General features: G+C 42.5%; 1 protein-coding gene across 1 annotated transcript in view; it reads right to left on the bottom strand.

Annotated features, from left to right (window-relative positions):
- Nucleotides 1–11,966, bottom strand: part of LRBA (LPS responsive beige-like anchor protein) — an 820,489-nt gene extending 808,523 nt beyond the window's left edge. The window contains exon 1 of the mRNA XM_036763368.1: nucleotides 11,529–11,966. Within this exon, the coding sequence (XP_036619263.1) occupies nucleotides 11,529–11,747 (219 nt within the window). The 5' untranslated portion in view covers nucleotides 11,748–11,966. The remainder of the gene's footprint in view (nucleotides 1–11,528) is intronic.
- Nucleotides 11,967–15,051: the final 3,085 nt, after the last annotated feature.

The following is a 15,051-nucleotide window of genomic DNA, read 5'->3' as shown; positions in this document are numbered from 1 at the left end:
GTTATCATTCCACCAAAACTGTTCTCTCCAAAGTTACTTATAATCTTAGTTGCCAAATCCAATGGCCTTTGCTTAATCCTCTTTATTCTTGACCTCTCTGCAGCCTTTGACTCTGCTGATCACTCTTTCCTCCTTGACACCTTTTCCCCAGGTTTTCAGGACACCACTCTCTCCTGGATTTCCTTCTACCAGTTTAACTCCTTCTGTCTCCTTTGCTGGATCTTCAAGGTTCTGTCCAAGAACAAGACCCTCTTCTGCCTCTATACTACTTCACTTTATGATCACATCAGCTCCCATGGATTTAATTAGTATCTCTATGCTGATGATTCTCAAATTTACCTTTTCTGCCCCAATCTCTCCACTGACCTCCAATCTTGCATCTCCAACTGCCTTTAAGACATCTCTAACTGGATGTCCCATTGACATCTTAAACTCATTATGTCTACAACAGAACTCATTATCTTTCCCCCTAAACCCTGCCCACCTCCTACCTTGCCTATTTCTGTAGAGGGCAACACTATCCTCCTTCAGGCTCACAACCAAGGAGTCATCCTGGATTCCTCATTATCTCTCACCGCCCCCCATAGCCAATCTGTTGCCAAGGCCTGTCCATTTTGCAACACCTCTCAGATACTTTTCTCTCTTTAGAAACAGCTACCACTCTGGTTTAGGCCTTTATCACCTTACCCCTGGATTACTGCAATAGCCTGCCAATTGGTCTGCATGCTTCAAGTCTCTTCCCTACTCCAATCCATTCTCCATGCAGCCACTAAGGTGGTTGTCTTAAAATGAAGGCTCGATCATGCCAACCACCTACTCAATAAACTCTAGTGACTTCTTATCGACTACAAGAGTGAATACAAAATAGTCTATTTGACCCTTTATAACCTAGTCCCTTCCTGCCTTTCTAGTCTTATTACACCTTATTCCCTGACTTGTATTCTTCAATCCACTGACACTGGCCTCTGGCCATTCTACCAACAAGACACTCCCAATCTCTCAACTCTAGCCATTTTCTCTGGCTTTCCCCCATGCCTGAAATGCTGTCTCTTGTCCACACCCAACTACTGAATTCCCTAGCTTCATTTAAGTCCCAACTAAAATCCTACCTTCTATAGGAAACCTTCCCCAACTCCTCTTAATTCCAATGTTTTCCCTCCACTAATTATTTTCTACTTATCCTGTACATAGCTTGTTTTGTATATATTTACATACATGTTGTCTCCCTCATTAAATAGCAAGCTCTTTCAGGAACTGGACTATCTTTTGCCTCTTTTTTTTATCCCCAGCATTTACCACAGTGCCTGGCACATAGTAGGCACTTAATAAACGTTTACTGGTTGACTGATTAATTAGAATAAATTACTTCAAAGGAAGACATTATTTCTATATGTATTGAAGAAGGTTTTGCTATCGAAAACTCAGATTATCACTTCCAATGAAAGGGCTACGTATAAGGAATTTTTATCGGTTAATGATATGACTATCTTTAAACTCTCACAACAAATTTGTTTACTGAATTCAATCCATATATTTATTAAGCATCACTGAGGACACACAAAAAAATGAAACCATCTCTGCCCTCAATCAATAAATAAGGGGGGCAGAGCCAAAATAGAGGCTGGAAAACAGGGCCTTGCTTAAGCTCTCCCCCAAATCCCCCACAAACACCGGTAAAAAAATGGCTCTGAACAAATTCTAGAGGTACAGCACCCACAAAATAACAGAGAGAAACAAGTCTCCAGCCCAAGACGGCCTGGCTGGTCGCGGGGAAGGGTCTATCGCACCTCACTGGAAGCAGAGCACAGCCCAGGGGGGCCAGGACAGACCAGACCAGGAGTCAAGGTGGAGGAGGCATCAGGGCTACGAATCACTGAGCTGTGACAGTTACCAGATTTCTCAATCCACAAACACCAAAGGCAACAGAGCAGGTTAGTGGGAAAACTACCAGATCTGGGTGAGAGAAGTACTTGGCCGGGCCCCTGCCTGGGGGCACAGCAGCAGAGGTGGCACAGGGGCTGCAGCAGGAAGCTCCTACGCTGCTTCCAGAGTTCCAGTGTTGGCTGCTTCCAGTCCCAGGCCCACAGAGTAAGAGGAATCAAGTGGCAGATCAGAGCGGAAGTGTAAGGATTGCTTTGCTGGCACAGAGGCAGGGTTCTCTTACTTTGCCCCACTTAGATCTAGGTCGACGTTCTGGTTGGTGGTTCTTGGGGGAGGAGGAGAGCTCCTGTGGAAGAGCTTGCCATGACTGTGGAGTAGAAGTAGCACTGAAAACAGCAGTGCAAGGCCCTTAAAGCTGAGGACAAAGTAGGCTCTACACTGCAGTCATACCCTGACAAAAAGCTCAAGGGTCAAGTAGTTGGCTGGGAACATGAGCAGGCAGCATAAAAGGACTCAGACTACAGAATCTTTTTTTGGTGACAAAGAAGATCAAAACATACAGCCAGAAGAAGTCAACAAAGTCAAAGAGCCTACATCAAAAGTCTCCAAGAAAAATATGAATTGGTCTCAGTCCATGGAAGAGCTCAAAAAGGATCTGGAAAAGCAAGTATGAGAAGTAGAGAAAAAATTGGGAAGATAAATGAGAGTGATGGAAGAAAATCATGAAAAACAAGTCAATGACTTGCTAAAGGAGACCCAAAAAATACTGAAGAAAATAACACCTTAAAAAATAGACTAACCCAAACGGCAAAAGAGCTCCAAAAAGCCAACGAGGAGAAGAATGCCTTAAAAGGCAGAATTAGCCAAATGGAAAAGGAGGTCCAAAAGATCACTCAAGAAAATACCACCTTAAAAATTAGATTGGAGCAAGTGAAATTATAAAACAGAACCAAAAGAATGAAAAAATGGAAGACAATGTGAAACATCTCATTGGAAAAACCACTGACTTGGAAAACAGATCCAAGAGAGATAATTTAAAAATTATTGGACCTGAAAGCCATGATCAAAAAAAGAGCCTAGACTTCATCCTTCAAGAAATGATCAAGAAAAACTACCCTGATATTCTAGAATCAGAGGGTAAAATAGTAATTGGAAGTATCCACTGATTGCCTCTTGAAAAAGATCCCAAAAAGAAAACTCCTAGGAATATTGCAGCCAAATTCCAGAGTTCCCAGGTCAAGGAGAAAATATTGCAAGCAGCCAGAAAGAAACAATTCCAGTATTGTGGAAACACAATCAGGATAACACAAGATCTAGCAGCTTCTACATTAAGGGATCAAAGGGCTTGGAATATGATATTCCAGAGGTCAAAAGAGCTAAGATTAAAACCAAGAATCACCTACCTAGCAAAGCTGAGTATAGTACTGTAATATTAATTAAATTGGGACTTTTTTACTGTTTTAGAATGTTAAATTAATTGTCTTTGTTTGATCCTTACTAGGGGCAAAGCCCCAAGCCCAAACCCTTATTTACTAGGTGCTAAGCCAATGTGGGAGTGAAGCCCCCAGGGCCCTAATGGGAGTTACTAAGACCACAGCCAATAGTAGGCACCTAAGTTCTAGTCGCTCAGATGATGTATGATGATGCCCAAAGCCTGTATAAAATGAGAGAACAGAGCTACTTGCTTGAGGCTCTCACTCCTGGAGGAGTGTTGGTATGGGACTCTGGACAGCTACTCTAAGAGCCTCCTGGCTTGTCAACCCAGATGCTGATGGTTTCTTGGTAACTATGAATTGTGATCTGGTCTGTTTATATTGTATATATTTGTAATTTGTTTGTATTTGCTCTGAAGTTCAGGTTGTTGGCTTTTCTTCCTGAACTAAGTGAATTTATATGTATATGTTGGATTAAAGTAAGATTGTTAACTCTTTAAAGTTGCTTTCCTTAATAAAGCAGATCAAAAGAATGCTGGCAGCATTCTTGTTGTTGGGCTTGTGTTGGTCTTTCACCCCCACAATAGCAGCTAGCAAAATTGTTGCAACAAATACTCCAAGGCAAAATATAGACTTTCAATAAAATAGAGGACTTTCAAGGTTTCTCAATGAAAAGACCAGAGCTGAATAGAAAATCTGACTTTAAAATACGAGAATCAAGAGAAGCATGAAAAGGTAAACAGGAAAGAGAAATCACAAGGGACTTACTAAAGTTGAACCATTTTGTTTACATTCCTACATGGAAAGTTGATATTTGTAATTCATGAGATCTTTCTCAGTATTAGGGTAGTTGAAGGGAATATACATATATACATACATATATATATATATATATTTAGAGAGAGAGACAGAGAGAGAGAGACAGAGGGCACAGGCTGAGTTGAATAGGAAGGGATGATATCTAAAAAAATAAAATGAAATCAAGGGGTGAGAGAGGAATATATTGGGAGAAGGAGAAAGAGAGAGACAGAATGGGGTAAATTATCTCACGTAAAAGTGGTAAGAAAAAGCAGTTCTGTTGGAAGGGAAGAGGGGGCAGGTGAAAGGGAATGAGTGAATCTTGCTCTCATAGGATTTGACTTGAGGAGGGAATAACATACACACTCAATTGGGTATCTTACCCCACAGAAAAGTAGGGGGGAAGTGGATAAGAAAGGGGGGTTGATAGAAGGAAGGGCAGATTGTGGAAGAGGGTAATAAAAAGCAAACATTTTTGAAAAGGGACAGGGTCAAGGGAAAAAACTGAATAAAGGGGGACAGGATAGGATGGAGGGAAATATAGTTAGTCTTTCACAACATGACTATTATGGAAGTGTTGTGCAAATGATACATGTGTGGCCTGTGTTGAATTGCTTGCCTTCTCAAGGAGGGTGGGTGGGGAGGGAAGAAGGGAGAGAATTTGGAACTCAAAGTTCTCAAAACAAACGTTCAAAAAAAAAGTTGTTTTTACATGCAACTGGGAAATAAGATATACAGGCAATGGGGTAGAGAAATCTATCTTTCCCTACAAGAAAGTAAGGGGAAAGAGGATAAGGGGGGGGGGGGGGCGGTGAGAGAAGGGAGGGCAGACTGGGGGAAGAGGCAATCAGAATATATGCCATCTTGGAGTGGGGGGGAGGGTAGAAATGGGGAGAAAATTTGTAACTCAAAAACTTGTGGAAATCAATGTAGAAAACTTAAAATATTAAATAATAAAAATATGAAAAAGAACAAAATCAATAAATAAACATTTATTAAGCACCTACTATGTACCAGACACTGTGCCAAGCACTGCAAATACAAAAAGAGGCAAAGGACAGTCAGTCCCTAATCTCAAAGAGCTTACATTCTAGTGGGGATGAGGGAGTAGGGGTTGGAATACAACATATGAACAGATAAATAAATACAAAGTAATTTTAAGAGGTAAAAAGCACAAGCCACTGAGGAAATAAGGAAAAGACTTATGTAGCAGGTGGCAACTGAGCTGAACCTTGAAGAAAAAAATTATTAAGCCATGAAGTTGAGGAAGGAGTGGATTCCTCATATGTGGGAGAGCAAAAGCAGAAAGATGAGAGGTGGGCTGTAACATAGTGAACAGCTACTATGCAAGTTTTACTAAAACAAGTAATTAAATAAGAGTGGAAAGGTGGACAGAAGCCAGACTATAGAGTGCTCTGTCAGGGTGAGAACTTTGTATTCCTTTCTAGAAGTGAAGATTATTTGAGTAGGGGAGAGCCAGGATGAGATGTATGTTTTAGGAATATCAATTTGACAGCTCTGTAGAAGACAGATCAAAGGGCATGCTTAGCAGTACAGCTTGAGAAAGGACCTCAGTGCCCAGTACCTAATCTTACCAAGTAATCTTCAGAATCTTGAACTGTCAGGCATTCAAACTCTAGAGCAAAGAGCACAACTCCAATGGGCTGGCCACATTGTTTGAATGCCAAACATATGTTTGCTTAAAAGAATATTTTACAGAGAACTCACACAAAGGGCAAACACTCATATGTAGGTCAGAAGAAGCCCTATAAGGACACTCTCCAGGTCTCTCTGAAGAACTCTGGAATTGACTGTGAGAAATAAAAGACACTGGCACAGGACCACCCAGCATGGCATGCCTGCATCAAAGAAGTTGTTGTGCTCTATGAGCAAAAGAGAATTGCAATAGTTCAAAAGAAACATGACGTGCAAATTTAGAGATATCTTCACAACAAATGTTCATATGGACTTTTTGTGCCTAATCTTTGGTAACACACTGTACCCTGACCCTGACATAATGATGTAATTTTGGTCCTCTTCAAGCATGAAGGACAACAACCAACAAACAGATCAAAGAGAGGAGATTAGAAGCTGGAAGATCAAATTAGGAGGTATCAAATTAGGAAACAGTCTAAGCTAGAGGTGATAAGGATTTAAGCTGGGATGGTGGCTACATAAGTAAAATGAGCAAATATGAAAGACACTATGAAGGCACAATCAACAGAATCTGATAAGTGATTGGATATGGAAGATGAGGAAAAGGGAAGAGTAAAAAATGACAATGAAGTAACAAACTCAATAACTACAAAGACGGTGGTGTCCTCAATAGAAATAGCAAAGTATAATGAGTTCCACATTGGACATGCTGATTTTAAGATGCCCACAGGATGGGCAGGTAGAAAGATCCAAGAAGACAGCTGGTAATACAGGAACGTTATGATTCCCTCTTAGCTATGAAATGTATCAATAGTTAGCAGAGTAACTTAGGGACCACATGTATTAGGACAGGGGTGGGGAACCTGCAGCCTTGAGGCCCCACGTGGCCCTCTAGGTTCTCAAGCCTTCACAGAACTGTGAAGTTTGGATTCAGTCAAAGGGATGCACTTGAGGACCTAGAGGACCATGTGGGGACTCAAGGCTGCAGGTTCCCCACCCCTGTATATTAGGAGAAAGGATGCTGGGTTTGGAGTCAAGAGACCAGGGTTCAGTTCCTTAGCTCCAACTGGCTCCTTGGCTCAAAATGATTGTGTGGCAAATGGGCAAGTGACTTAAATTCATTTGAGCCACAGGCTCCTCACCTTTAAAAGTAAGACAGTAAGTAACATTTACACTACCTACCTCACATACTTATGGGAACATGCTTTATAAACCTAAAGTGTTATATTTGTAAGCTATTATATACACAGAATTTCAGAGAAGAACTTTTGAGATCTTGTAATCCAAATCCCCTTCATTTTGCAAATTAGGAACTAAAGCCCAGAGAGGTTAAATGACTTGCCAAAAGTCACACAACTAACTGGTGGTCGAGTTAAGACTAAAACACAGGTGTATTAATCCAAAGTCCCGTTGTCTTTCCACATAGTCTCTCTTCCTAATCCCAAAGAGATTTATGCTGTTCTCTAATTCAACTTCAGTACAATTAGCTTTTTCCACTCAAAGTCAGAAAACTGAATTTAAATGACAAATCTAGATTATTCAATTCCCTTTCAAACTCTTACTAAATATTGAGAGGAGGTTTCAACTTTGTGAACAAAGGTAAGCCACAACCTCTTTGAAGCTCAATTACCTTATCTACAAAATGGGAACAGCAACCCCTGTAAGCAAGATTATTAGGATAAAATTACACAAGATATATGAAGTGCTTTGCAAACATGAAAAGACTATATGTCACTTATTACTGTTGTTATGTGTTCTCTAGCACTATGCTAGATACTAAGAAGTACAAAGATGTACATGTCATAGATGGTCTTTCTTCAACCATTAAGAGTGATCCAGATACTTGGAGTTTCCTGCACTGAAGATAAGACATAAAAAAACCACAACAGACGTAATTTATGTTAAGAGTTGACTATGCCTTTTAAATGATGAAACATCTAGGTATTACATTTAAATTAAATGGAATCTATGAAAAAATAAAAACTAAGAAGCAACTGGAAAAGAACCCAGCCTTGGGTAAGAAGCTAAATTGTTATATAATCTTTTGAATAATACTTTTATTCAAAAGTAGAGTATACAAATACAACCTGGAATTTTGTGCAGTATGGAAAAAAATTACAATTATGGACGTCACTTCCTCAAGCTTTTCAGCCTGGAAGACTATAAAATTCAATAAGACCTTCAACAGATTGTGTGGAACTGAAGCTTCTGGGGAAAGGAAGCTACAAGAATAAAAGGAAAGAAAAGGCCTACTCAATAATATTTTTCAGTCCCTTTCCCCTGCCCTAAATCAGGTAGGGTAGCTCACCAATGAAGAATGTGGGCCATCACATATTCTCGTTTTTCTACCAGTCTAATCCTGGGAAATAAGAATACAGACATCTTCCAGTTTATAAATCACTAGCTGTGACTCACTGAATGACCTTGAGAAACCTTCTAGTGCCAAAATTCTATGAAAAGCAGATCAAAATTTATCAACAAACTTACAACACAGTTTGCATTTTTCTTAATGATAAAATTCAAGTGACTCATATTTGGTCCTCCACCCACATACAGCATATTCTAGAAAAGAGGGGAATTAAAATGCACCTTACACTAAAGTAACAAAGCAACTTCACATTAATAACTATTCAGGGAGAATCATCAACAGATCTCAGTTTTTAAACCTAAAATACCTGGGCTTCTGGGAGAAAATAAATAGAAAAAGCAAAGCTACTAATATGCCAGTTTACCATTTATCCTCTTCAGCATCACCAATTTTTTTTTAAATTTATGATGAGAATAATCTTCTTAACAAGATTTACACAGTTTTGACTTGAATAAATCAAAAGACATTTCTTAGGTACAATTCCTGCTCTCAAAGAACTTTATATATGGAAAGACACAACATACACATAGAAACCAGTGATTTTAAACTGTGGGGTCCTCTCCCATTTCAAAAGTTCTATGATTAATTTGTTGCATCTTGGTCTCTCTAACCATAAAGTAATAAAGAGATTAGCCTTGAGAAATCGTAGTAGAAAAGAAGTTCTTTAGGAGAAAAAAGTGACATAGTAACTGTTCATTTATTGCTGAGAACCTTCTTTTCAAAAGTCACCAGCAGGGGAAAGAGCAAATAGAGCAAGACAAAAAAAATCTTTTTTTAAATTTGATTTTGTTGTATTTGTCTATCGTATTTTGTTGCATTTTTTAATATCATTGAGCATGAGAGGGAGAGTAGTCAGGAGCATCAAAGAGATAGATTGGTGGCAGGATACGTAAAGTTTAAAAGCCAAACAGGGGAGTCTGTATTTTTTCCTAGAGGCAACAGGAAGCCAATAATAGGGAAGAATCTCATTTGATCTTCACAACATTCCTGGGAGATAGATGTTATTATTATCCTCCTTTTACAGTTGAGGAAACTGAGGCAAACAGAAATTAAATGACTTGCCCATGGTCACATTTCTAGCAAATGTCTGAGGCCACATTTGAACTCAGATCTATCCAAACTCAAAATCAGCCTCAGACGCTTACTAGCTTTGTAACCCTGGGCAAGTCACCTTACCTTGTTTGCCTCAGTTCCTCAACTACAAAATGAGCTGGAGAAAGAAATGGCAAACTTCCAGTATTCTTGCCAAGAAAACCCCAAATAGAGTCATGAAGAGTTGAACAATGACTGAACAACTGAAGACTGAAACATGACTGAACAAACTTCCTGTCTCGAGGCAAGTCACATGGTCAGCTCTTCACAGAATAGTGGGAGGCTTGAAGCAGAAAGATCAATTAGGAGGCTCTTGCAATAATATAAGGATCAGGACCAGTAGCAATGCTGTGAGTAGAGGGCAGGGGTTGGATAAAAGAGATGTAGTGGATGGAGGGGGAGAGGGGAGGGAGAGGAAGCAAGATGCGGCAACAGATTAGATTCATGGGTTGAAGAGATGAGGATAATTCCTGGAAAAATGGATAGTGTGTCTTTGGCAGAAATAGGGAAATTTGGAAAAAGGGAGGGTTGAGATAAATTTAGCTTGGGATGTTGAGTCTGATATGAAATTGAGAATATTTCTTAATACTCTAAAAAATTAAAAATACACAAAAGTTATATTTAATATTCACTTTAAAACAAAGTCCTTCATGGACTATTAATGTAGCTCATAACGTCTGATGACACCAATGTTTTGCTGAGGAACAATAACAGAAAAAAATAAATTTATCTTGCATTTCTTGCTACTTTTCTGGTTTTATATATAACATGTCCAATTTTCAAAGAGCCAATCTCCTCATTTTAAATTTAATCATAATGCTATTCAATGCAATGTTCAATCACAACTCCAAAGAACCAATGATGAAGCTTATTACTCACCTCCTCATAAAAAAGTAATTGATTCAAGACATACATTCCCAGACATGGCCGACATAGGAATTTGTTTTGCCTGACCAAGTACATTTGTTACAAACGTTTTGTTCCCTTTTTTTCCTATTTAGGAAGGGAAATAGGAGGAGACAGGGACTAGCAGGGTGGATTCCCTCCCAAAAAGAGAAGAAAAAAAGAAAAGAGAGTTATCGAGCATTTATAAAGAATGCACAAAAGGAAGACCAAAAGGAAACACAATCAATCAGGACAGCTTTGAAAGCCACATGTTGAAAACAGTATGTGTATACTTTAGGTCTAAGTGTATATTCCAAGCAGTACATAAGTGATTTGCAATTTCATATACTATCCCCTTTATCTGATCAACTATGTATATGGAAATGACCATTTGGTATTTAAGGTCAGAATTTTTAAAAAGAAAAATAAACGATCATGAATTGCCTAATAAAACTTAATAATATAAAATTGAAAAGTGGCCAAAACATGTTATTTGCCAAAAGTAAAACTCTTATTTAAGAATAAAAATTTAAACTAACTTTCCCAGATACTCAGGAGCACAGGATCATAAATTCAGAGTCAGAAGAACATTAGAAGACATCTAGTCCAACTCCTTCATTTTAGCAGATGAGTAAGCAGGGACCCTAACACGCTGAGTGCCTTGCCCAGCATCCCATGTCAAGCAAACGTAAGGAACCATAACAAAAGAGCAGTCTTCATTCCTATACAAGTCTTCGCCAGTAAATCAATCCTTCATAGACTCCAGTTGAAGCAACAAATCTTCTAGATACCTTTCTTTTAAAAATAAGCCTAATATACCAAAAATAACTTTACCCTATCTTTGTGATTTTCCACATCAAACCAGGAAGTATGGCCATTTGTTTTTATCATCTAAAATTTTGTAGACTCTATGATGGCAGAGGCTAGAAACTGATTTAAAATAGTGTAAGTGCTGAACAGAATGTGTACATACAAAAAAACACCCATACCAAGCCTTTATTCAATGACATCCTCTTCCCCGCCAACCCCTCCCCTGAAAGTTACGTCTTCAAATATTATGTATGCCTATGCAACTTTCCTACTGACTGGACAGGCAATTTTTTACCTAGTATATTTCCTTTGGATACCAGTAGAAATAAAAAAAAAAAGAATAAGTAACTGCTTTTACTACTGTGGAAATAAACTGCTCAGTTACTGAAAACTCTGGAAAATTAAATCTGCAATATCTTAACTGTGTAAGTCCTATGACATCTTAATCACAACTGGAAAAAGATCACAGGGTGAATGAAGTTCTTTTCACCTTCAGGTTAAAAGAGCTTTAAAAAGTTTTAAACCATGGAATAGAAAAGCATCAAAAGTGAGTGAAGCACACGGCTCAAGATTTAACTTTCTTTTCCCCAAAAGTTTCTACTTACCAAGTTAAATACAGTTTCTACAATATCCCTATTGGTTACTTCTCCAACTTCCACCAAGCCAGTGAGCACTGCAAACTTCATTCTGATGCCCCTGATGGGGATTCCTGGTTTCAGTGACAACGCACCACCGTCCATGGTGGCTTCTCGTCCTATCCCTCCACCTCCTCCTTCATCACCTGTTGGCGGCGGGGACGGGGCCTGCTTGTCTTCACTAGCCATTGCTAGCCTCTTTCTATAGTCAAACTTACTAAGCCACCCTGGCACAAGAGTGCACGCAGAGAGAGGCACACGCACGAGCGCGCACGAAGTGCAAGAAACAGGGCCTCTTCCCGCAGCCCAAACTTGTCCCGCGGCCCGACGGCCAGGGTCCGCGGCGGGGAAACGTCCTCGGCGTGGCCCTCTTCTTCCCGGACGTTATCGGTAGGGGAGAGCTCTCCCGGAGGCTTTCGGACAACAAAACGGAGCCCTACGGAGAGATCGAGACACAGGATGAGCCTGGGCTTCAACGGTCTTAATTCTTACTGGCCAATTAAAGTTCCCCCGACGGGATCCCAAGCCAAGCCCACCCACAGCCCACTTCAGCCTGGTTAAATTAGAGGCGCCTGTCCCGGGGGCCGGACGGATTCTCTGGCGGACCCGCCACTGCAGGTCCGGGGCAGCTCGGCCAGGTACCCTCTCCTCGGCAGGTGCAAGAGAAACAGAGGGAGGAGAAGGGAGGAAAAAGGAGAGGGAGACCGAGGAGGGAGGTGGGGGAAAGAAGTTCGCCCTCACCCGAGCAGTACTGACTTGTAGCAAACTCCCCTCCCCGCCCGAGCAGGGAGCACCGTGGGGAGGGGCAGGTACAGGTAGAGGTGCAGGTGCAGGGTGGGGGAGGGGCTGGAAGCGCTGAGCTGGGGGGGGGAGGGCAGCGCTCCTCACACACCTGGGGGGAGCAGCGAGCCCGGGGCTGGGGGGCGGTGGCTCGAGGCCGAAGGTGCAGTGAGGGCAGTGGCCCGAGGTGGCCCAGTCGGTGCACCCGTTCGTAGCCTCCCTCCCAAGTTTCCCTAGTACGCTCGCTGGCAGCCGGCGGCTGTACCCCAGAACTCCATCGCTTCCGGGGCCCGCCCCGCTCCGCACGCGCTCAGCCCAGGAGAATGCGCCCGCTGCCGGAGCGGCTGCTTCCGGCGATCTCCCCAGTCCAGGGGCCCGGGCGGCTGCGGCTCCCACCGAGGCCGCTCGGACTGAAGTACCTACTACTCTGAGGGGAGCTGCCATCGGCCGCCATGACAGCGCGCCGCCGGAGCCCCTGGCCGAGCGTGCGCGTGCGCGGCCGCCGGGCGCGCGAGAGGGGGGGAGGAGAGGAGGTGAAACGGCACGAGGTGGAGCGCTGCTGGGGAGGGAGTGGGGGAGGGGGAGAGAATGAGGGGTGCCGAGGAAGGAAGGGGGAGAGAGGGGAACACCGAGAACGAGGCAGGGCTGGCTGGGTAAGTGGAGATACGCGCACCAGGGCGCGAGCGCGCGCAGACAGGAGAGGGAGGGGGCGCCGCGCTCAGGTGGATGCCAGGTGTGTCCCTGGCTCCCGACACAGCGCGCGCCCTCGGGGATCCCGAGTAGAGGCAGCCGCGGTCCTGGGCTGACCCAGAGGGACCGGCTGGAGCCCAGGGGGCGAGTTCGGCTCACTCGGGCGAGGCGATCTTTGCCAGACGTGGGTGTCCTACTTGGGCTAGGTGTGCAGGCGACGGTTCCTACCTGCCGGGCCACAGCAGGAAGAAGGACCCTCCCTGGTGCCAAAGTGCAGTCCGCGGAGGAGGAGGAGGACACCTGTGTCCGAGACCTCGAGCCTGGGGGCCCTGCAGCGCCCCAGGAGCAAAGCTGTTGTCCCGGTTTAAGGGACCTGCCCGCCTCCAGCAGCAGCTGCCCGCCCACCTCGCTGGAGGAAGGCAGGAAGGGAGATGGATCCTCCTCGGCAGAGATGCTTATGTGCAGCTGCCACGACTTGGGGGGGGTGGGGCTGGGGTGGGGGAGAGCTGACCCAGCGGGCAAGGGACGCGAAAGGATTCCCAGGCTGGCAGCTGCAGCCGCCTCACCAAACCTCTCCCGCATTCTAAGGAGGGCAGTTGGTGGCTGGGATTCCAGCGGCAGCTGATCCAAATCGCGTGTGCTGGGTCTTTAATTCCTGTCCCGAAAAAAGTTTGTACTTGTTTTAGAAGAAAAAGAAAAAATGGTTGGAAACGACTCTCTTTCATTTTAAAGGTTCTCATTAAAAGTGTGACAGAGGAAAAAACTGCTGGAACTAGTAATTTATACTCTTAAATCCCTCTCCATGTTGAAATAAAAGAAATCCGAAATCCTCTTCAAATAGTAGCGAAGAGCAAAGAAATTACAGGCAAAAATATATTGCATTCCTTATAAATCGAAGCCCAGAAGTTTCATATATTTCTTAAAATGCAAATGGACCATACATACCTGCTATTATTGCCTTAGTAGTATGAATTTTCAAATGTTTGACATTCACGATTCAATAGTGTGCAATGCACCAGGTGTAAACCACAATGGTAGTACTGCCCTTATTCCATGAGTTGGATCTAGAAATAAATAGGAGAAAGAGAGCAAGAAAGATTGCCTTCTAGAAATTGCAAAGTGATTTCACCCCAAACATCCCTTGGAAACTAAGGTCCATCTTTTTAATACCAATATTCTACTGGTGTTAAAAATCTGTAATTTTTTTATTTTGAAATTTTAAATTAGTATCATTGTTCAGTGGTGTTCTTTGTGACCCCATTTCGGGTTTTCTTGGCAAACAGACTGGAGTGATTTGCCATTTCCTTCTCCAGTTCATTTTCCAGGTGAGGAAACAGGGAAACAGGGTTCAGTGACTTGCCAGGGATCACAGCTAATTAGTCCAAAGCCAGATTTGAACTTGGAAAAGTAAGTTTTCCTAACTTCAGGCCTGGCATTCTATCCACTGCTCCACCTAGCTGTATGTTGTACTTTCTAAAAAACTGCTCAAAGGGATGTCCCTCAGATTTGGGAAGGTAGTTCAACTCAAATGTGAGCCTATCCTCCAGTGAGACAGAAGATGTCTATGATGAAAAACCTTCAGTGTTCTAGGTACAAAATCAATTAATGTTATGGCCTGTATCTCAAAGATGTGCCACTCCAACAAAAGTGAGGGTTTGGACAATTATATGAATGATCCTAAGACAAGGAGTCGGGTTTTTTTACAAAGATAGTGAGATAATTGCCTTAATCCCTTTAGCTTCAGGGCAAGGTTCAGACAGAGAACTAGCAGAGAGAAGGATAAGGAAAGACAAAACAAAATTCAGTAGAACTACTCTCTAACCAAACCACTGTCAAAATAGCAACTCTTACTCTAACAGGTTATTTAGCTATATGGCACAGAATACTTCAGGTGAATTTCTGTATACTGATACTACCACCACCACCCTCCGCCCCTCCCCCCACCCCAATTCTCCCATATTCTGTGTATGACCAATTCTCCATATCAGGGCTATGTGTGCCAAAGTACAGAATGTTCACATCA

Source organism: Trichosurus vulpecula, chromosome 6 (genome assembly GCF_011100635.1).
Source record: "Trichosurus vulpecula isolate mTriVul1 chromosome 6, mTriVul1.pri, whole genome shotgun sequence".
In the NCBI taxonomy this organism is placed as follows: domain Eukaryota; kingdom Metazoa; phylum Chordata; class Mammalia; order Diprotodontia; family Phalangeridae; genus Trichosurus; species Trichosurus vulpecula.
The sequence above is the reverse complement of the archived record's forward strand: the minus strand, read 5'-3'. Positions and strand labels throughout refer to the sequence as shown.